Source organism: Eleutherodactylus coqui, chromosome 6 (assembly GCF_035609145.1).
Source record: "Eleutherodactylus coqui strain aEleCoq1 chromosome 6, aEleCoq1.hap1, whole genome shotgun sequence".
NCBI lineage: Eukaryota > Metazoa > Chordata > Amphibia > Anura > Eleutherodactylidae > Eleutherodactylus > Eleutherodactylus coqui.
In genome coordinates, this window is record NC_089842.1 from 42928470 (window position 1) to 42947233 (window position 18764).

The following is an 18764-nucleotide window of genomic DNA, read 5'->3' on the forward strand; positions in this document are numbered from 1 at the left end:
ATGAGCGAGTATACTCGCTAAGGGCAATTGCTCGATCGAGCATTGCCCTTAGCGAGTACCTGCCCGCTCGGGAGCAAAGATTCGGCTGCCGGCGGGGAGCTGTGGGGGAGAGCGGGGAGGAACAGAGGTGAGATCTCTCTCTTTCCCTGCTTACTCCCGCAACTCACCTCTCACCCGCACCGGGAGCCGAACCTTTTCTCCCGAGCGGGGAGATACTCGCTAAGGACAATGCTCGATCGAGCAATTGTCCTTAGCGAGTATGCTCGCTTATCTCTAATCAGGACCCCCAGCGACTACCGTATTCCATGTGGAAAACTGCACTTAAAATTGCATAAACTACAATAAAAACCAAACAAATAACTACGGACGCCTTAGTAATGGTAGCAGTAAAATAGAGATAAAACCCGCTGAGTAACGCACATTTCAAAAGATGATAAATAATGTGATCGATGCGGCTCGGGGAGAAGTAACGCGCGGCGTGTAGAGCAGGAGAAGAGGCCATTAAAGCTAATTACAATTCTGTCATCATGTAAAAAGCCATTCGCACTGATTACACTTTGAGGCCGCTTTAAGCCGTAAGCTTTGAACCAGACTGAATGCAATTGCTAAATGAGGACTTCACTTCCGCAAGTCTCAGATCTTCTACCCCGCGACAATGTCAACTCCTCACCCCCCTCCCCAACCCCGGGAGGTCGCCGCTGCTCTCAGGGATTTATAATGGCGCTGATTCATTGGGCTTTGATAAAGGGCAGATTTGCATATTTTGCACTTAGCTGATGCTTGTTAGACTAAAATCCTCCTTATGATGGGGATGAGAGGATGACCGAGGAACACAACAACATTTCCTGGCCGCTGACTTTTAGCTAAAGGAAAATGGGATTAAAGGCAAAGTTATCCCCATTAAAAACAACTATTATCATAATGATGGATGCGCCTGGAGCCTTTTACCAGCTTCTTGCTCTGAGAGATTGTGACCTCAGCCCAAAAGTTGGAAACGGTCATGGAAATAGTCTTCCCATAATATCCATCTGAAGGGTTTCCAATAATTCCAATTCTAAAGAAAAGGGGAAGGGGGGGGGGGGGAGGAAAAAAAAGTTAGCTTACAATGGGTTAAAGGGCTAATAATCTAAAGATGTCACAAAGTTTATGGCCAATGTAAGTTTTTATTGTAGCGGCAGATATTTTATCATGTTACAATCATAATAAGGCATGGAACAGATCACTAATGATGTCACTATTATGGAGGAAGATATCACAGAAAGACAGAAATATGACCGCAGAAAAAGACCCCCTGGGCCATCTAGTCTGCCCCTCTATTATTTTTCTCTCAGGACAGATATAGGCTGATTGCAGCCATGTCTGAATTCATTTACTGTTGATTTTCCAACCACACCTGCTGAAAGTTTGTTCCAAGCATCCACTACTCTGAGTAAAATAGTATTTTTTACATTGCTTCTGGATTGGATACAAGATGTGATATGGGCAGGTATGGAGGTTCTAGTACCCTGTTGTATCCAAGCTAGAAGCGGTACAAGATATGATACAGGCGTGCGTGGAGGCTCTAGTATCCTGTTGTACCGCCTCTAGCTTCGATACAAGATGTGATACAGGCGGGCATGGGGCTCTAGTATCCTGTTGTACCGCCTCTAGCTTGGATACAAGATGTGATATGGGTGGGCATGGAGGATCTAGTACCCTGTTGTACCGCCTCTAGCTTGGATACAAGATGTGATACGGGCGGGCATGGAGGCTCTAGTATCTTGTTGTACCGCCTCTAACTTGGCTACAAGATGTGATACAGGTGGGTAGTAGGCTCTAGTACCCTGATGGACCACCTCTAACTTGGATATGGATTGGAAGGGGGCATTCAGAGACATACCGCTCTACATTTGCTGTAACTGAGCCTCTAGATTGTGCAAACTCATAGGCTGTCGAAGTTGGCATCCAAGATGGTCTCATACAAGCACCTGGAAATGGTTCCGACAGACATAGGGGTGTAACCTGTCTGTGGATGGAGGACATTGAAGCAGTTGGAGTTGCTTGTGCTTGCTGGATGATCAGATGCTCCTCTCTACTGGTGGTCTGTAGGGGGCATCCTGAGCCCGGTCACCTTGTGTGCCATGACACATCCACTGGTCCCAACACTTCCTAACAGTCTGGTCAGAACGGCCGCTGGGGGACAATTCATGGATACGACCATCCAGCTTCTCACATCCTAATAATGCGCCCCTCTCAGACTCTATGGGGTGAAATCTCTTCTCTGCGTCGTAGAGGCGTCTAGTGGCCAACAAGCTCCACACAAGCGGAAGAAGAGGTCACTACATACAGGGAGCCTCCAAGAGTCTCTTATAGGCCAAGGGGGGAACCACTTTTAGGGCCTCCGGTGACAAGACTGTTCATCTAATCACATCACAACTCTCATCATCTACATATCTGCTGGAGATGGAACTGCAGGACGAGTACTGCAGCAAAACGACAAATTCTTCAAAGTGCTTGATTTTATTTTTTACTATACTGTACAAAGGTTTCCATCATGTCGTTTCTCTCCCTTCTTTTCTACAGGCTAAGCAAATTACGTTCTTTAGGCCTTTTCTGAGAAGTTTTATTCTTGACCGTTTCCTTACCTGGCGTACGCTCTGCAAGTGATCGCTTTGACCTGGGGCTTACTTTTTACTGTTGAGTAGTGAGCCAGCCATTTTTTGTAATCCGGCAATCCCTATCAAAAACATTACAACATAAACATAGTAAGCAATGCTTAATGGCCCATGCACAACAAAGTATTTTTGTACCATTTGCTGCCTGTGTTCTCCGCAGCCAGGGTGGGGTATAGACCTAGAAGGTCTGTGGAGACACCTAGGAGGTGAGTGCGGAGACTTATAAGGCCATACATGCTCCTCTGGGAAATGTATGCAAGTAAGGAAGATGGAGCAATACCTCTACAGCCCCACCTATTGGATGGCAGCATACCTTCAAATCAATGTCAGATCTTTAAAATAGGTGGCGCTGCAGAGGTATTGTTCCATCTTCATTATTTGCTCCACAGGCAGCACACGGACCATAATAACATATGAGGCTATTCACACGGCTACCTTTTCACTTGGACTGATGGTCCAGGTGTTTAAAAGAGAAACCTCATGTCCTATTCTTGTCCATTTTCACAAAAGAGAATAGACATACAATGTGCAGGGCTTGTGATTATCAGACAGCAAACAGATGGGTGTCCATGTGCTTTCCAATTTGTTTTGCACCTGATTTTCATAGGAACTACATGGACATAGCCGTGTGAATGCACCTACCTTACGCTGGTTGTACATATATAAATATATATATCAGAAGCGGATACCCAGGTTATACCAGCATGCTCCACATTGCTACCGGTATATACAGGGTTTATAACTTATATCAGCTGTATGTATATAATTATAAACAGAAGATATTAACCCCTTAGTGACGCAGCTTTTTTGCTTTTTTCCATTTTTGTTTTTTCCTACTTCCTTTTAAAAAATCGTAGCTCCTTTATTTATCCATCGACGTCGCTGTATGGGGGCTTGTTTTTTGTGGGACGAGTTGTATTTTTCAATGGCACTATTTATTGTACCATATAATTTACTGAAAAACTTTTTAAAAAATTCTAAGCGGAGAGAAATGGGAAAAAAACGACAGTCCACCATCTTTCGGTGCGTCCTGTTTCTACGGCGCACAAACTGCAACCAAAACGACCTGATATTTTTATTCTATGGGTCAGTATGATTACTACGATACCAAACTTATATAGTATTGTTTTTGCTGTAGTACTTGCATTTTTTTTTTAAGTTATTACATTTTTTTCAATTATTTTCTGCGGTCATTTTGTGCGCGCGATAACTTTTTTATTTTTTCATCGACGAAGTTGAGCAAGGGCTCATTTTTTGCGGGATGTCCTGTAGTTTCCGACAGTATTAATTTCGAATACATACGACTTTTTGATCGCTTTTTATTGCGTTTTTTCTGGGAGACAGGATAACTAAAAAAGTGTATTTCTGGTGTTCTTTATTTTTTTTTTCGGACGACGTTTACCGTGCAGAAAAAATAATGCGCTACTTTGATAGATCGTACTTTTACGGACGTGGCGATACCAAATACATATTTTTATTTTATGATTTAGATTTTTTAATAATAGATATGGCAAAAGGGGGGTGATTTAAACTTTTATAACTTTTTTTTTTTTACAATTAAAAAAACTATATTGATTTTTTTTTTTTTAACTTTACTTTGAAGTCCCCCTGGGGGACTTTAACATGCGATGCTTTGATCGCTCCTGCAGTATGACGTAATGCTATAGCATTACGTCATACTGCTATTTCACAGGCAGCCTATGAAGCCCCCCCATGGGGATGGCATGATAGGCAGTCTGCTAAGGCAGCCATGGGGCCTTTCTAAAGGCCCCCGGCTGCCATGACACCTGCACGGCTCCCCAGATCTTACCGCGGGGGGGCCGTGCGGGACCCCCGAACAGCGTTCAGGGGATTTAAATGCTGCTGTCAGAATTGACAGCGGCATTTAAAGGGTTAATAGCCTAACGGCCGAGCGCGGCTATTGCCCGCAGGTGTCAGCTGTAATAAACAGCTGACGCCTGCGCTGTATGGAGGGAGATAGCGGCGCTACCTCCCTCCATACACGTCCTGCAACAGCAGGACGTAGTTTTACTATAGCGCCGTCACTAAGGGGTTAAGGTTATACCAGCATGGTCTGTATCCCTGTAAACACGAACCTTTCACATCCTTAAGGAACTGAAAAGATAAAAGCTTGCTGCTGATTGGCTGCTCGGATCCAGTACACATACTCCTCTAGGTAACTATGCTGCGGGTACTCACCACTTGTCCTATAAGCTGGAAGCCGATGGGTAGTTTCATCCCGTATACAGGGAAGTTTGCAGAGTTTATCAGCCATTCCTTCATCAGGAGAGAGATGGGAAGTTATTCAGTAGCAATTCATAGAATGCAGAAAGATACAGTATATCTGTACATTGTTACCATGTATCGGCCCAGGACTCTGTCTTCTGTCTTGGGGAAGTTGCTTAGAAAGGTCTCAAGGGTTGGTATTGTCTGTCTCTGGAAGCAGTAGAAGACCACACTGGCCATTCTTGAGCTGGTTTCTCCTTGTTGGGGCTTCTCAAAAAAACCTGTAATTCTTTTAAGTAACAGAAGAGGATAATTAGTAACAACTGTAAACACATTGCAATCGATCAACAAATGACTTTGGGGTCCCACACAAAATGTTGTGACGCTTCAGTCCACTTTCAAATACAGACCGCTGTAGAAATAAGGATGGATGTTGAAAGAGAATCAGCCGAGAAGTGCGCCACATTATCGCAGCGACTGAGGCGGCAGTACAGTGGCGCTGCATACTTCGATTGAATTCAAGTACGGAGTTGTTCTTCGTTGGCATTTACAGTAATGTTAACAGAAAGACCCCGAGATCCTCCTTAACAAAAATGTGCAATCTGTAGCTGCCATCTTAAGAGGCTCATGGAAGAGCTCAAGATCTCCCAAGATATTTCACCTCCCGTCAACTCTAAAGTATTGGTATCGCCCTGCAACGTTTTGCCTAAGCATGCAGTTGCCTAGATTTTCTATAGGTGAACACTGTAAAGTTGCAGAGTCTGATGAGTGTCATATACAGGGTGTTGTCAAAAAGACCAATTCAGCGCTATATCTCCATACTGGTGTATAATGGAATAACAATAGTGTACGTGAATAGGAAGACATGAATGCGCTACATGATGGTATGGCGCACGGGTCCCTGGGGGCCACAGGACACGGATTTCAATTTTCTGTTGTGGCCCCTGTAAGATAGAGAATAATGCCCAATTGCAAAGTTGAAGAGCAGCATGTGAGAAGCAGAAATCCACTTTTTGCATCTCTCTAGGCCCCGTGGGACCGCAGCTATGACTGAAGTAGAGAAATCGTACATGAAGTGGCCTCCTTCAGCTAGGATACTTGCATGGCACCACTCAACAGTGCAGTCCAGGGCTAACGGTATAACCGCGGGACCGTGTTAGTAAACAGCAAAGAGCTGATTTGGTGCAGATATGATGCAATTACTACCCTGTTTCCCCGAAAATAAGACACGTCTTATATTAATTTTTGCTCCCAAATATGTGCTACGTCTTATTTCCAGGGGGTGTCTTATTTTGCCGCGGCAAATCCGTCTGTGGCCGCTAATCCCTCAATTGGCCAGCTTTGTGGACGAAATTTCTCAGAAATCTCATCCACATGGGACAGCAAATCTGTCACGGCAAAGCTGGGAGAAGCCGGTGTTGTGCGGATTCATCGGCCACAGAAACGGAAAGGCGCGCAGCCAGGTCGCTTCAAGACAAGCGGCTGAGTGCCGTGGGTTTTGAAGCAGCGCTTTCCCGGCGGAAATCTCGCTGTTTATCGCTGTGGCCAAACTGCGAGATTTCCGCTGGAAATACGCTCTGTGAGAACCCAGCCTTAAGAAATCACACACAGGTTGCCTGACTCACACAGAGAGCCATAAAAAAATAAGGGCTGTAAAGTAACGTACCTGTCTACAGACAGAAGTTCCTGTACCACCTGTAAGCAGGGATGGTATTGCAGCTTCCGGACACTAGGGGGAGCTCATCACAGCAGACATGTACAGCAGGAACAGAACGTACAGTATGGACTTTTCAAGCCAGCAAGGGGAGCTCACAACAGCACACTCGTACAGCACAGCAGGGACAGGATAACAGCAGGCTGTCTGCAGATCCACCTATACATCTGGAGGTAGGAGACAACGGGGATGGCAGCAGGGGACAGACCTCTTGACTTGCCTGCACGCTTTACTATGCCTTACTATCGGCGGGTGCCTTATATTTGGGACTTCTGCAAATTTCAGTGGGTGCCCTATTTTCAGAGGGTGCCTTATTTTTGGGGAAACACAGTAGTAAGAGAATGACCCAATCAGAAGACAATGCAAATTTCAGCATGAACATGTGGGTTGGAATTTGGCGCGATCGCCTCCTTGGACGCGTGTTCGTTCCAGGGACTCTCAATGTGGATTGGTACCTGAATCTCCTGCAGACTGTGGACGACTTCCTGGATGATCGGCCGCTATTGTAGCGGACGAAGGCCACTTCCAGTGCACTTTCCTTACTTCAGCCATAGTAGCAGGGACTTAAAGATGCAACTTTGCTATTGGGTTTTACTCTCTCTTACAGGGCGACAATACAAAATTGAAATCCATGTTCCAGGGCCCCAGGGACCCGTGCGCCATACCAACATGTAACTCATCCATGCCTTTCTATTCAAGTACGATACTGTTATTTCAATAAAGAACACCAACACTGGGATATAGCGCTGGATTGGTATTTTTGACTACTAGCAGATTCTCAGTTCTGTCACATTATAACCTGTATATCAGTGTGAACACTAATGGTTTATCACACATTTGGTATATTCAGGGTCTCACCGGTGACTGTCTGGACACACTTCTACTATTCCTCGTGTAGATGAACTTTCACCTTCTTCCATTTCATAATAAATAGCCAGTTCACCACCCTACAATAAGATAAATAAATGGAGCATATGGAGCAGTTCACAGAGAAGAACTTTACGAAAACCATTACCAGCTACACAATTATCAATGCCCCGTCCCCAACAACATATGATTTTCCCATTTCCACAATGACTCTTCCTGCCATCCCTGGCAGCATCACCATAATCTCAACAATTTCACCCAAAACCATCAAATCCACTGCAATCACACATGGCGTTATTATTAGTCACACCTGGACAGCACCACCTTAAGGAGCTATTCTGGTCATTTACTATTCATGACCTATCCGTAGGACTCAGGATCCCCACCGATGAGCTGACTATGCGACCCACTATGAGTGGAGCGGGGTTGGACGCTGTCATTAGTGGTCAGGACTAAAGGGTAACAGGCAGCATCACTCATTGAAATAAATGGAGCAATGACTGCTACTACACTTTGGCTCTCATTGCAATCAGAAACCAAAGTGTAATACGGGGCATAATAAGTTATCAATAGTAAAAATCCTGGAATACCCCTTTAATATTAGCCATCCCACATGGCACTGCCATAACCTCAGCAGTCACATGTAGCAATACCATAGCCTTCACTAGCACATGAGACTCCACCAAAGCCTCATCAGTGACACATGGCACCAACATAACATCAGTAGTCACATGTAGAAATGCCATAGTAGTTACATGCACCATCACCATAACCTCAACAGTCACACTTGGTACCTTAATAATCTCCTAAAACACCTGCCTATTCCTGCAATAACCTAAGACACACTGGGCAGCATCATCATATTCTCCACAATCTCACCATTAAATCCTATGCAATCACATATGGCATCATTATTCCCTCACTAATCACACCAGGCTGGCACTCTTAGCTTTAGCTATCCCACTTGGCACCACCATACCCTCAACAGTCATATGTAAGAATGCAATAGCCTTAGCTGGCACATGTGGCTCCACCTAAACCTCAGCATTAATGTGACAACACAGCAATGGCCAGAAGAAACCATAAAGCCACAAGTAGAACGAGCAGCATGAACTTCACCTTTAGTCTGAAAAACTTTAGGACTTGGGCCATGTCAAAATTCTGGTCGGCACATAACATGTCGGCAGCGATCTGTGCAGAGAGGAAGTAAGAAAGCAAACATATCAAGTCCCAAACATGTAAAATACATATAAAGATAGCAACCCCCCCCCTCCCCAATGACATATAAGACTGAAAATTAACCTATTCCCTCTGGTGTCACCGGCGGAAGGCTCATGATTTTTGACTAATGAATTTGGATCTGTGTTGGCATCCACTGCTGAGCGTTATCTCCACACAATAGAGAGTAGGGGAACGAAGGTAGAAAAGCCATAAGAGGCCGATTAGTGCGGGGGAGATGCTGGGAGAACACATGACGCCGCCGCTGATATTGACTAATTTTTAAACTGCCTTTGATTGGACAATCACATGTTCAGCCATGATGTCCCCTTCGCAGTCTCCATCTCTCCAAAAGAAGAAAAAGAACACACTGCAAATATTAAAGAGACGGCGGCCAAATGGATCTATTATAAGGCTCAGCTGTAAGATTAGGAAGAGACACTTATCACCAAGGACGACGCTGGAATCCTGATCAGGGAGACACTGGAGAAGCCGCTTCTATTTCAAGGGCCATTCTGTATGTATTAAAAAGCGCTACACACAGTATACACGGATGCACAATTATGCAAGAACAGTGTCATGGTGGCACAACAGGTAGCTGCGTATAAGGTAAGGGTCCACTTACAAGGAGTGCACATATATAACATGGCCCCAACATGTCACATTCAAAGGGGAAAAAGGCAATATCACATGGGCCAAATGAAGAAAAACACACCCTAGATGGAAGTGTGGAGCAAATCAGAGTGGATTTTATATATTTCAGGGCTTATTTAGACGACCGTATATCGGCTCGGTTTTCACGCCGAGCCGATATACGGTGTCCTTGTCTGCAGGGGAAGGGGGGGGGAGGGTGGAAGAGCCAGGAGCAGGAACTGAGCTCCCGCGAGCCAGGAGCAGGAACTGAGCTCTCGCCCCCTTTCCGCCCCTTGCCACTATTTGCAATAGGAGGGGGCGAGACAGGGGCAGAGCTAAGTCTCAGCACTTAGCTCCGCCCCCATCCCGCCCTCCCATTGCAAATAGTGGAGAGGGGCGGGAGCTCAGTTTCTTCTCCGGGCTCTTCCACCCCCCCCCCCTCAGACAAGGACATCGTATATCAGCTCGGCGTGAAAACCGAGCAGATCTACGGTGGTCTAAACAAGCTCTCACAATGTATTTATAATCTATTCTTGGTCAGGATTTAACAGAAAACAAAAAAAAAAGCCAACTTAAATTCCATGAATGTTTTGCTAAACCTAAATAGGGCCACATTTATACATTTGCAATTAAAATTATTTAACACCACCCCATATATTAGATTTATTGCAAAATTTACAAAGTTTTAGCGGTTTGCAAAAAGCCAATCAAACAAGAACAATTAAAAACAGTGGAACACAAGTAATATAACAAGTGGTGTCTCCAGATTCTACAGAAAATGTCATTTTTAGTGACTATTGCAGCCTCAGAATTATTCAACCCCTCTGAATAGAATTCCTTATAAGCACACAGATCTGCAAATCAGGTGTTGTCTCAAGCACACCCGATGCAACTAATCAAGGACATGATTAGTTGTATCAGGTGTGCTTGACATAAAACACATCAAATACCTGGACTGGTTAGGGATTTGTTGACTATGATGTTTGATTGCATGTTAAAAATATTGCTAAGTCAAGTGTGTGATCTAAAGAGTTATGAGAAGAGATAAATTTATTGCACAAACAAGTAGAAGGATACACAAAGATGGCAAAAGGCACTAAATGTTCCTAGAGATATAGTTTGAAGCAGTTCACAAGTTCAAAGTTAAAGGAAACACTGGTACTACCTTGGTGGCAGCAGGCAGTGGGGTTTCCGTTTAGACGTAAGGCCCATGCTAATGCTGAAGGTCTTCATGCCCGAACTTGTTTTATTAGTGCCCTTTTACACGGGCAGAGAAATCATTCATATATTAGCGATCAACGGGAATCTGAACGATTATTGTTCAGTCTAAATGCAGGCACGACCTAACAACGAACTATAAATTCATCCTGCATAGGATTGAACAATGTATCAGCTTGTGTAAACAGGCAGTCATTCATCCATGTACAACTGCCCGTTTACTGTCAATGGAGGCGGGCAGGATCTCAAGCCAGCTCAGCTGTAATTTACGAGTGATGATTGTTCCTGGGAAAAAACGCAGGAACGATTATCGCTGGGATGACCTGTCGGGACTCTGCACCCAATAGCTCGTTCTGTATAAAAACACCTCATTTAAGGCCTCATGCACATGGAGCAAATTGAGCAGCGGATCCCGCGCTTGTCAACAGGCACCGGTGATCCGCTGCTCAATGTGTCCACAGATGTGCATGGAAATTCCTCTCTCCACGCACACAAGTGGATTTTATTTGTGGTGGCTACGTGCCGAAAATAAGAAAAAAAAAAAATTGCAGCATGCTCTATTTTAGGGCTTATTCAGACAACCGTATATCGCCTGGGTTTTCATACCCAGCCGATATAAGGTGTCCTTGTCTGCGGGGAGGAGGATGGAAGAGCCAGGAGCAGGAACTGAGCTCCCACCCCTTGTCACTATTTGCAATATGAGGGTTGGGACAGGGGCGGAGCTAAGCTCCAGGACTTAGCTCCACCCCCGTCCAGCCCCCTCCTATTTCAAATAGTGGCAAGGGGCGTAGAGGGGGCGGGAGCTCAGTTCCTGCTCCTGGCTCTTCCACTCCCCCGCTGCAGACAAGGACACCGTATATCGGCTCGGTGTGAAAACGCAGCCGATATACGGTCGTCTGAAGCCGCCCTTAGAGCGGATATGTAGGGACAGCTTCCATTGAAGTCAAGAGCATTGAAGAAGTGTCGCAAATCCGCGTCATTGCCTAGGCGACGGGAAATTTGTACTGCGCATGTGCGCCGGTGGCACATCCGCATTACAGGAGAAAAGAATTCTGACAGGTCAGCTGGGTCTGCAGCAGCAGGGATTTCCCACACAGAATCTGTTCCTTTCCGTGTGCATGCAACCTAAAGTATTCTTATTTCATTGCAAAAAAAGAACAAAAAAACAAAACAGACAGCTGACAGTTTGTAAATTTGTCAAAAAAACCTAATTCGCAATGGAGGGGGTGGGGGGCTTAATACGTTTGTCTTCAGCTGTATAACTTTATAGAGGTCAGACCTTAGGTTCTATTCGGGTCTGTGTTGGAGGATCACTTTAGAGCCCGACACAGACATGGCATGAGATGTCGGACAAAAAAGTCGTACATGCAGGACTTTTACGTCCAGTAAAAATGCCAGACAGGTGCCGGAACCAAATGGATCCTATTGTAATCAATGAGGTTCTTTCGGCATAGTTTGATTCCATTACGAGACGGATCCCTTCATCCAGGTCTTCCTCCTTCCATAACGGAGTCCCTAGCACAGATGTGAATTTAGTCTTAGATTTAGAGCTCCAAATCTTCTGTATACGAAGAGTTACATGATAAAATGCTGGCCATCTACTGCTGCCACTGGGGAATCTCCCTGTATAAGAATATATCCCATTGGTATCAGTAATACATTAGTAGAGGTGAGCGAGCGTACTCGGTTCGGGTGTTTTTGCACTCGAGCACCGCTTTTTCCGAGTAACTGACTACTCAGACGAAAAGATTCGGGAGGCGCCGAGGGGAGGCGTGGTGGTGCGGGGGGTAGCAGTGGAAAACAGGGGGGAGCTCTCTCTCTCTCTCTCCCCACTCCCCTCTGCAACCCCGGCTCACCCTCAGTGCCCCCCGAATCTTTTCGTCCGAGTAGTCAGTTACTCGGAAAAAGCGGTGCTCGAGTTCACAAACACCTGAACCGAGTACGTTCGCTCATCTCTAGTCTTCAGTAATCTCATGACCTCTGCCTAGTGATGGCTGCAGTCAAATAATGTTAATGTGTAACTGTATTGTCAGTGCAAGGGATTTGGAGCTCTGCAAGAGAAAAAAAATGGAGCTCCATTCCCTGCAACTTCAATTGCAAAAAAAAGCCATCTTCTAAGGCTCCATTCACACGGGGCAGTTCGGTCGCAATAAAAACGGCACCAACACGTGCTTTTGCAAAACTGTGTGCACTTTTTGCCACATTTTACTACAAACAGTAAAAACACACATGGTTTCACAGATGCACTTTTTGGTGCGTTTTTTAATTGCCACTGAACTCTCCCCCGTGTGAATGGAGGCTTTGAGGAGATTACTCACCACCATGATATCATCATTCAACTTCTTGCTCGATATTGCCAGTTCCAAGTCAGCGACCGCTCCAAGCCTGGTATCATAGGTGGTCGTCCCATCATTAATGATATTGTCCACGGGGAAGTCATTGGCCGTCGCCCAACGTTCATAGTGTTTATATCTGTTGGATAATGACAGACCGAGTGTGACACACGGGAAGTCATCTTAGAGCAACATAGCATCCAGAGAGAATCTGAAGAATATCACTCCGTGTAAATGAATGCACGACTGAACGACCAACGAGAATCCCTTCGCTTGTCATTCATCGTTCAATTGCTGAATGCATCTATGAACGATTGCCTGTTTACTGTGAATGAAGGCGGACGGCCATAACGATCCCCGGCCGCTCTGCCTTCAATCACGAGTGAAGCTCATTCCTGTGCAATACTACAGATGAAGAATCGTTTACCATTGCACGCTATCGAGGGTTGTGGCTGTGGAATCCGGAGCTGAACGCCCGTTCCGGATTCTGCAGCAAAAATCCGCCCGTGAATATTTGGCCTAGGAGTATGTTTACACGTAGCAGGAATGTGGTGGATTTTCCACAACAAAATCTGCCGCATTTCCACATCAAAAACAGAGTCAAAATCTGCACCATTCATGCCTGGGTTCAAGCTGCAGATCCACAGCTGATTTCAGCCTGCAAAGCTGTTCCTCTCACCTCAAAATACTGAGCCACCCCTCTGTAGCATACACCCCTCACCTAGCAACCATGACTGAGCGCCGTGACCAGTCAGGTGATGTGAAAATAGGCGCATCACCTGAGCAGCGGCAGTGGTGGGCTCAGTAGTGGTTGCCAGGTGAGGGATGTGCGCTGCATGTGAACGCACCCCTACACAACATAAGCCATAGAAAAACAATTGAAAACAGCAAACAAACTGTTGCATAGAACTTTTTTAAAGTTAAACTTTGCTACTTCTGTAGCTACCATTTACGTAGAATTACTCCATATGCGACCTGCAATGTGGGGCACAGAACTGGAGCTAAACTTTACATTTAGGAGTCTAAAGGAAGAAAAAGTTGAGAAAAAAAATAGTTTGCCGTCAGGGATCATACTTGTCTGCATTGGTCACCAGGTAAACCTCGCTGAAGAGCTGCCTCCTGCAATAAAGCACAAAGAACAACTGTTAGAGGTTCATCTACAATGTAAGACGAATTGATCCTATTACTAGGAATACATGCGGCGGCATTTGCAGGTGATGTATGCACCGCCCTCCCCCATTCTCGTAGTAGAGAATCAAGTGCACATGTACTGTAGGGGGCAGACTAAGCGACTGCTATGGCACCCTTGGATACAGGGGCCCTACGATACTTGTTTTGCTACTGGGTATGCAGGACCTTTCTTTAAGCAAAAACAGCATTCTTAGAAGCCAAGGAAGTGGATAAGGGCATAGAATAGGAAACAGACACCAGGCCCTCATGTTCTGGGTGGCAAAACCGGACACCATAATGGGGGGGCCACAATTAAGTTTTTGCTATGGCGCCCCATCCATCTACTAATGACCACTTGTCTGTATGTTTGTGTGCGAGTGCTTCTGATGCTCCGCCCCCGGTAGCATCATCGCTCCGCCCCCTGGTGACGCCATTGAAGGTCCTACAACATATACAAAACACAGAGTCTGACCGACAGAAGAACACCACAGTTAGGGCTCTCGGAAGGGGAGGACAAAAATAACACCCTGAGAATACAACTAAGCCTGTGATGGCGAACCTATGACACGCGTAGCCATGTTCGCTGACACACGGCCGCATACAGATAAGTATGGGGCCGCATGCCGAGAACCGAAAAGAATGTTTCATCCTCGGCTCCTGCACGGCCAGGTGCAGTAGCCGAGGATAAAACATCGCTGTAGACACTCTGTGCCGGAAGTCTGTAGGCCAAAACAACAGAACTCCGGCACAGAGCGTCTATTGCTGGGACTTCCGGTTAGGCTGCTGACATCACTTCCGGTCGGCGGAGCAGGGAGCTGACACGCCGGGCTGAAAAGGTTGCCCATCACTGAACTAAGCCATTATTATCTCAGAAGACACAACTCAGCGGTTCTGACAGAAGACACCGACCTACCTCCACCACAGAGATCCGGTGGGCTAAAGGACTTGATGTCACTGCTGTGGGAGGAGCCAAGCTGTGTGTGTGATGTGTAGTAGAGCTGTGTGCGCGCATGTACCATGTAGAAGGGCGGTGTGGCGCATTGCGCCAGCAGAAACACTGCTACTATAATGTCCTAATAATTACTAGTCAGTTTATGCTAAGTAAAAGCCTATCTTGTAAGGATGTGCCGCCTCTGCCTGTCACTGCCGCACTATCTCGCATCCAGCGACACCGAAAATTACCACCGGCCTGATTCACAGGGAACTGTGATATATGTGGTCTTAAGCTGTATATCAGCAGGGATGCGGCAGCCATCTTGGAAAACAGTGAGGTGGAGAACAATCAGAATTGGGGGACAGGATAAAAAAGTACTGGCTGCGTGATTTATACCCCGAAATATGGCGCAAATACCTTTTATATCTGGAAATTTGGAAAATTTCCTTCACAAGTGGAAAACGGGAACCCATCACCTCTGAACAGCACCGTAACCCCGATTTTTGGGGGATTTTAATCTCCACATTTTAACAGGTATACCCTTTTGATTTTTCTGTCAACATGGCTGTATGAGGGCTTGTTTTTTGCGTGGCGAGCTGTAGTTTTTATTGCTACCATTTTTGAGTGCATATAATGTATTGTTCAACTTTTATTAATTTTTATAATAGCGGGGAGAGAAAACACATCAATTCTGCCGTTGCTTTTTGGGGGAGTTTTTTACAGTGATAAACATGCAGCATAAATGACAATACATTTTTCCTGCGGGTCGTTATGATTACAAGAATACCAAAATTCTCATTTTTAAAATTTTTTTATTTTTAGGTTTTTTCCACTTTTCCGCAATAAAAACCCATTCTTGGAAATTATTTGTTTTTATAAATCACTGCATTTAAAGTCCAATAACTTTTTTATTTCTCCATGGACGTAGCTCTGTGTGGGCTTGTTTTTTGCGTAACAAGCTGCAGTTTTTATGAGTACCCTGTTGAGGTACATACAGCTTTTTTGATCACTTTAAAATAAAAAAAAAAAAATTTTTTGTATTTTGCACCATTTTGATCTTTGTTTTTTTCACACACTATTTATGTCCCTGTAGGGGACTTGTACAATACCACCGATGATCGATATGATAAGGCATTGCAGTGCTTCTGTCCTGCAATGCCTTATCGCTTATTATAGCGATCACTGGCACTGCCAACGCAGGACGCCTGTAACTGGTGTCCTGTTGCCATGGTAAAATGATAGCCCTTCGTGATTACATAGTGGAGGGTCCGATGACGTCACAGAGGAAGTGCACTCTCTCTGTGAACTCTTTACATGCCGCGATCTACATATATTGCAGCAGCGAAGGGGTTCACAGCAGGGGTCCCTGTCCCGATGCACCCCCACTGTTGCAGGGGGAGGCCGGTTATCAGTGACAGACTGCTTCCGCTGACGGATAGCTCAGGATCTCTTCTGATCTTGCGCTATGCCCAGGGCGTAAATTATTTCCTGTTGCGTTAAGCACCACCCTGCCACAACATACAGTTACGCTCTGTGGCCTTGAAAGTTAAACCAAGTTGTGGTCACAGGCAGCCAGGGGATACATGTTTATACCCAGCCGCTCGCCGATCCCGCGGTGTCCGTCGGTGAGGTCCAAGTGTGGTCTGACATTCTGCCCCTTTTCAGATCGCCGTCCGATCATTTACGACAAGTCTGTAGAATCATTGTACATGGTGCCGTGTGCCAGAATGGGGGTCGGCAGGAATAGTATTTAGAGTGGATGGTGACATCTCAATATCTCTGCTAGGATTGGTGAGAAGAAAAGGGGCGGTGTCAGCGGGACGAAAAAAAGCATAACATACATTTAAATATATGGAAAAAAACTGTAAAAAAACTTCCCATTGCCTTCTATAAGGACATGTTCACACGGGGCGGATTTGCTGTGGAATGTCCGTAGCAGATCCGCAGCTGAAGTCTTCAGCACATCCCGCACAGATGTGAATTGCCGCCGGGTTTTGTACTTTTTGGTCTCTCAGATGGTCATTTATACGGAACGATTATTGCTCAGAATTTTTTTAAACCAATTAAATTGAGCGATCATCGTCCCGAGTAAATACAAAAAAATGTTTACTATTGTTTTACTTCTCATTAATCGCTGTCTTTCAGCATAAAAAGCATCGCTGAATCGCGAGATTCTCACTAACTCAGCGCTTCACATAGAATGATATTAGATTGTAAGCTCTTCGGATCAGTACATGTACACGTTAAAAAAATCTTAAGAAAAAAACAACAGCAGAAAGTATGATGACATCACAATAAATAAGATGTCACAGAGCTTATGACATCATAATAAGAACAGAATGTAAAAGTTCCAAACCGTAACCATCTTGTGTCAGTTCAGCAGGACAGCCTGACGAGGACGGGTCCAGGTAAGTAGCTCCTCACTCAGCACTAAGGCAGACGGGGTACAGTAAAAAAGGAAGGTAGCCTGAAGCCGGGGCCTGAGGGTGGTAGGGCGGGTAGCCTGAAGCCGGGGCCTGGGGGTGGTAGGGCGGGTAGCCTGAAGCCGGGGCCTGGGGGTGGTAGGGCGGGTAGCCCGAAGCCGGGGCCTGGGGGTGGTAGGGCGGGTAGCCCGAAGCCGGGGCCTGGGGGTGGTAGGGCGGGTAGCCCGAAGCCGGGGCCTGAGGGTGGTAGGGCGGGTAGCCCGAAGCCGGGGCCTGAGGGTGGTAGGGCGGGTAGCCTGAAGCCGGGGCCTGAGGGTGGTAGGGCGGGTAGCCTGAAGCCGGGGCCTGAGGGTGGTAGGGCGGGTAGCCTGGAGCCGGGGCCTGAGGGTGGTAGGGCGGGTAACCTGGAGCCGGGGCCTGAGGGTGGTAGGGCGGGTAGCCTGAAGCCGGGGCCTGAGGGTGGTAGGGCGGGTAGCCTGGAGCCAGGGCCTGAGGGTGGTAGGGCGGGTAGCCTGGAGCCGGGGCCTGAGGGTGGAAGGGCGGGTAGCCTGGAGCCGGGGCCTGAGGGTGGAAGGGCGGGTAGCCTGGAGCCGGGGCCTGAGGGTGGTAGGGCGGGTAGCCTGGAGCCGGGGCCTGAGGGTGGTAGGGTGGGTAGCCTGGAGCCGGGGCCTGAGGGTGGTAGGGCGGGTAGCCTGGAGCCGGGGCCTGAGGGTGGTAGGGCGGGTAGCCTGGAGCCGGGGCCTGAGGGTGGTAGAGCGGGTAGCCTGGAGCCGGGGCCTGAGGGTGGTAGGGCGGGTAGCCTGGAGCCGGGGCCTGAGGGTGGTAGGGCGGGTAGCCTGAAGCCGGGGCCTGAGGGTGGTAGGGCGGGTAGCCTGAAGTCGGGGCCTGAGGGTGGTAGGGCGGGTAGCCTGAACCCAGGGCCTGAGGGTGGTAGGGCGGGTGGTAGGGCAGGTAGCCTGAAGCCGAGCCTGAGGGTGGTAGGGCGGGTAGCCTGAAGCCGGGGCCTGAGGGTGGTAGGGCGGGTAGCCTGAAGCCGGGGCCTGAGGGTGGTAGGGCGGGTAGCCTGAAGCCGGGGCCTGAGGGTGGTAGGGCGGGTAGCCTGAAGCCGGGGCCTGAGGGTGGTAGGGCGGGTAGCCTGAAGCCGGGGCCTGAGGGTGGTAGGGCGGGTAGCATGAAGCCGGGGCCTGAGGGTGGTAGGGCGGGTAGCCTGAAGCCGGGGCCTGAGGGTGCTAGGGCGGGTAGCCTGAAGCCGGGGCCTGAGGGTGCTAGGGCGGGTAGCCTGAAGCCGGGGCCTGAGGGTGGTAGGGCGTGTAGCCTGAAGCCGGGGCCTGAGGGTGGTAGGGCGGTTAGCCTGAAGCCGGGGCCTGAGGGTGG

General features: G+C 47.3%; 1 protein-coding gene across 1 annotated transcript; it reads right to left on the reverse strand.

The window, feature by feature from the left end:
* Nucleotides 1-277: 277 nt before the first annotated feature.
* LOC136631685 (uncharacterized) lies at nt 278-16678 on the reverse strand. Its single transcript, XM_066605976.1, has 10 exons — nt 16653-16678; nt 13938-13982; nt 12849-13002; nt 8581-8652; nt 7453-7541; nt 5013-5169; nt 4854-4931; nt 2625-2716; nt 949-1054; nt 278-863 (listed from the first exon to the last, which is right to left on the reverse strand). The coding sequence occupies exons 1-10, from the start codon at nt 16676-16678 to the stop codon at nt 801-803; spliced, it is 882 nt and encodes a 293-aa protein (XP_066462073.1). The 3' UTR covers nt 278-800.
* Nucleotides 16679-18764: the final 2086 nt, after the last annotated feature.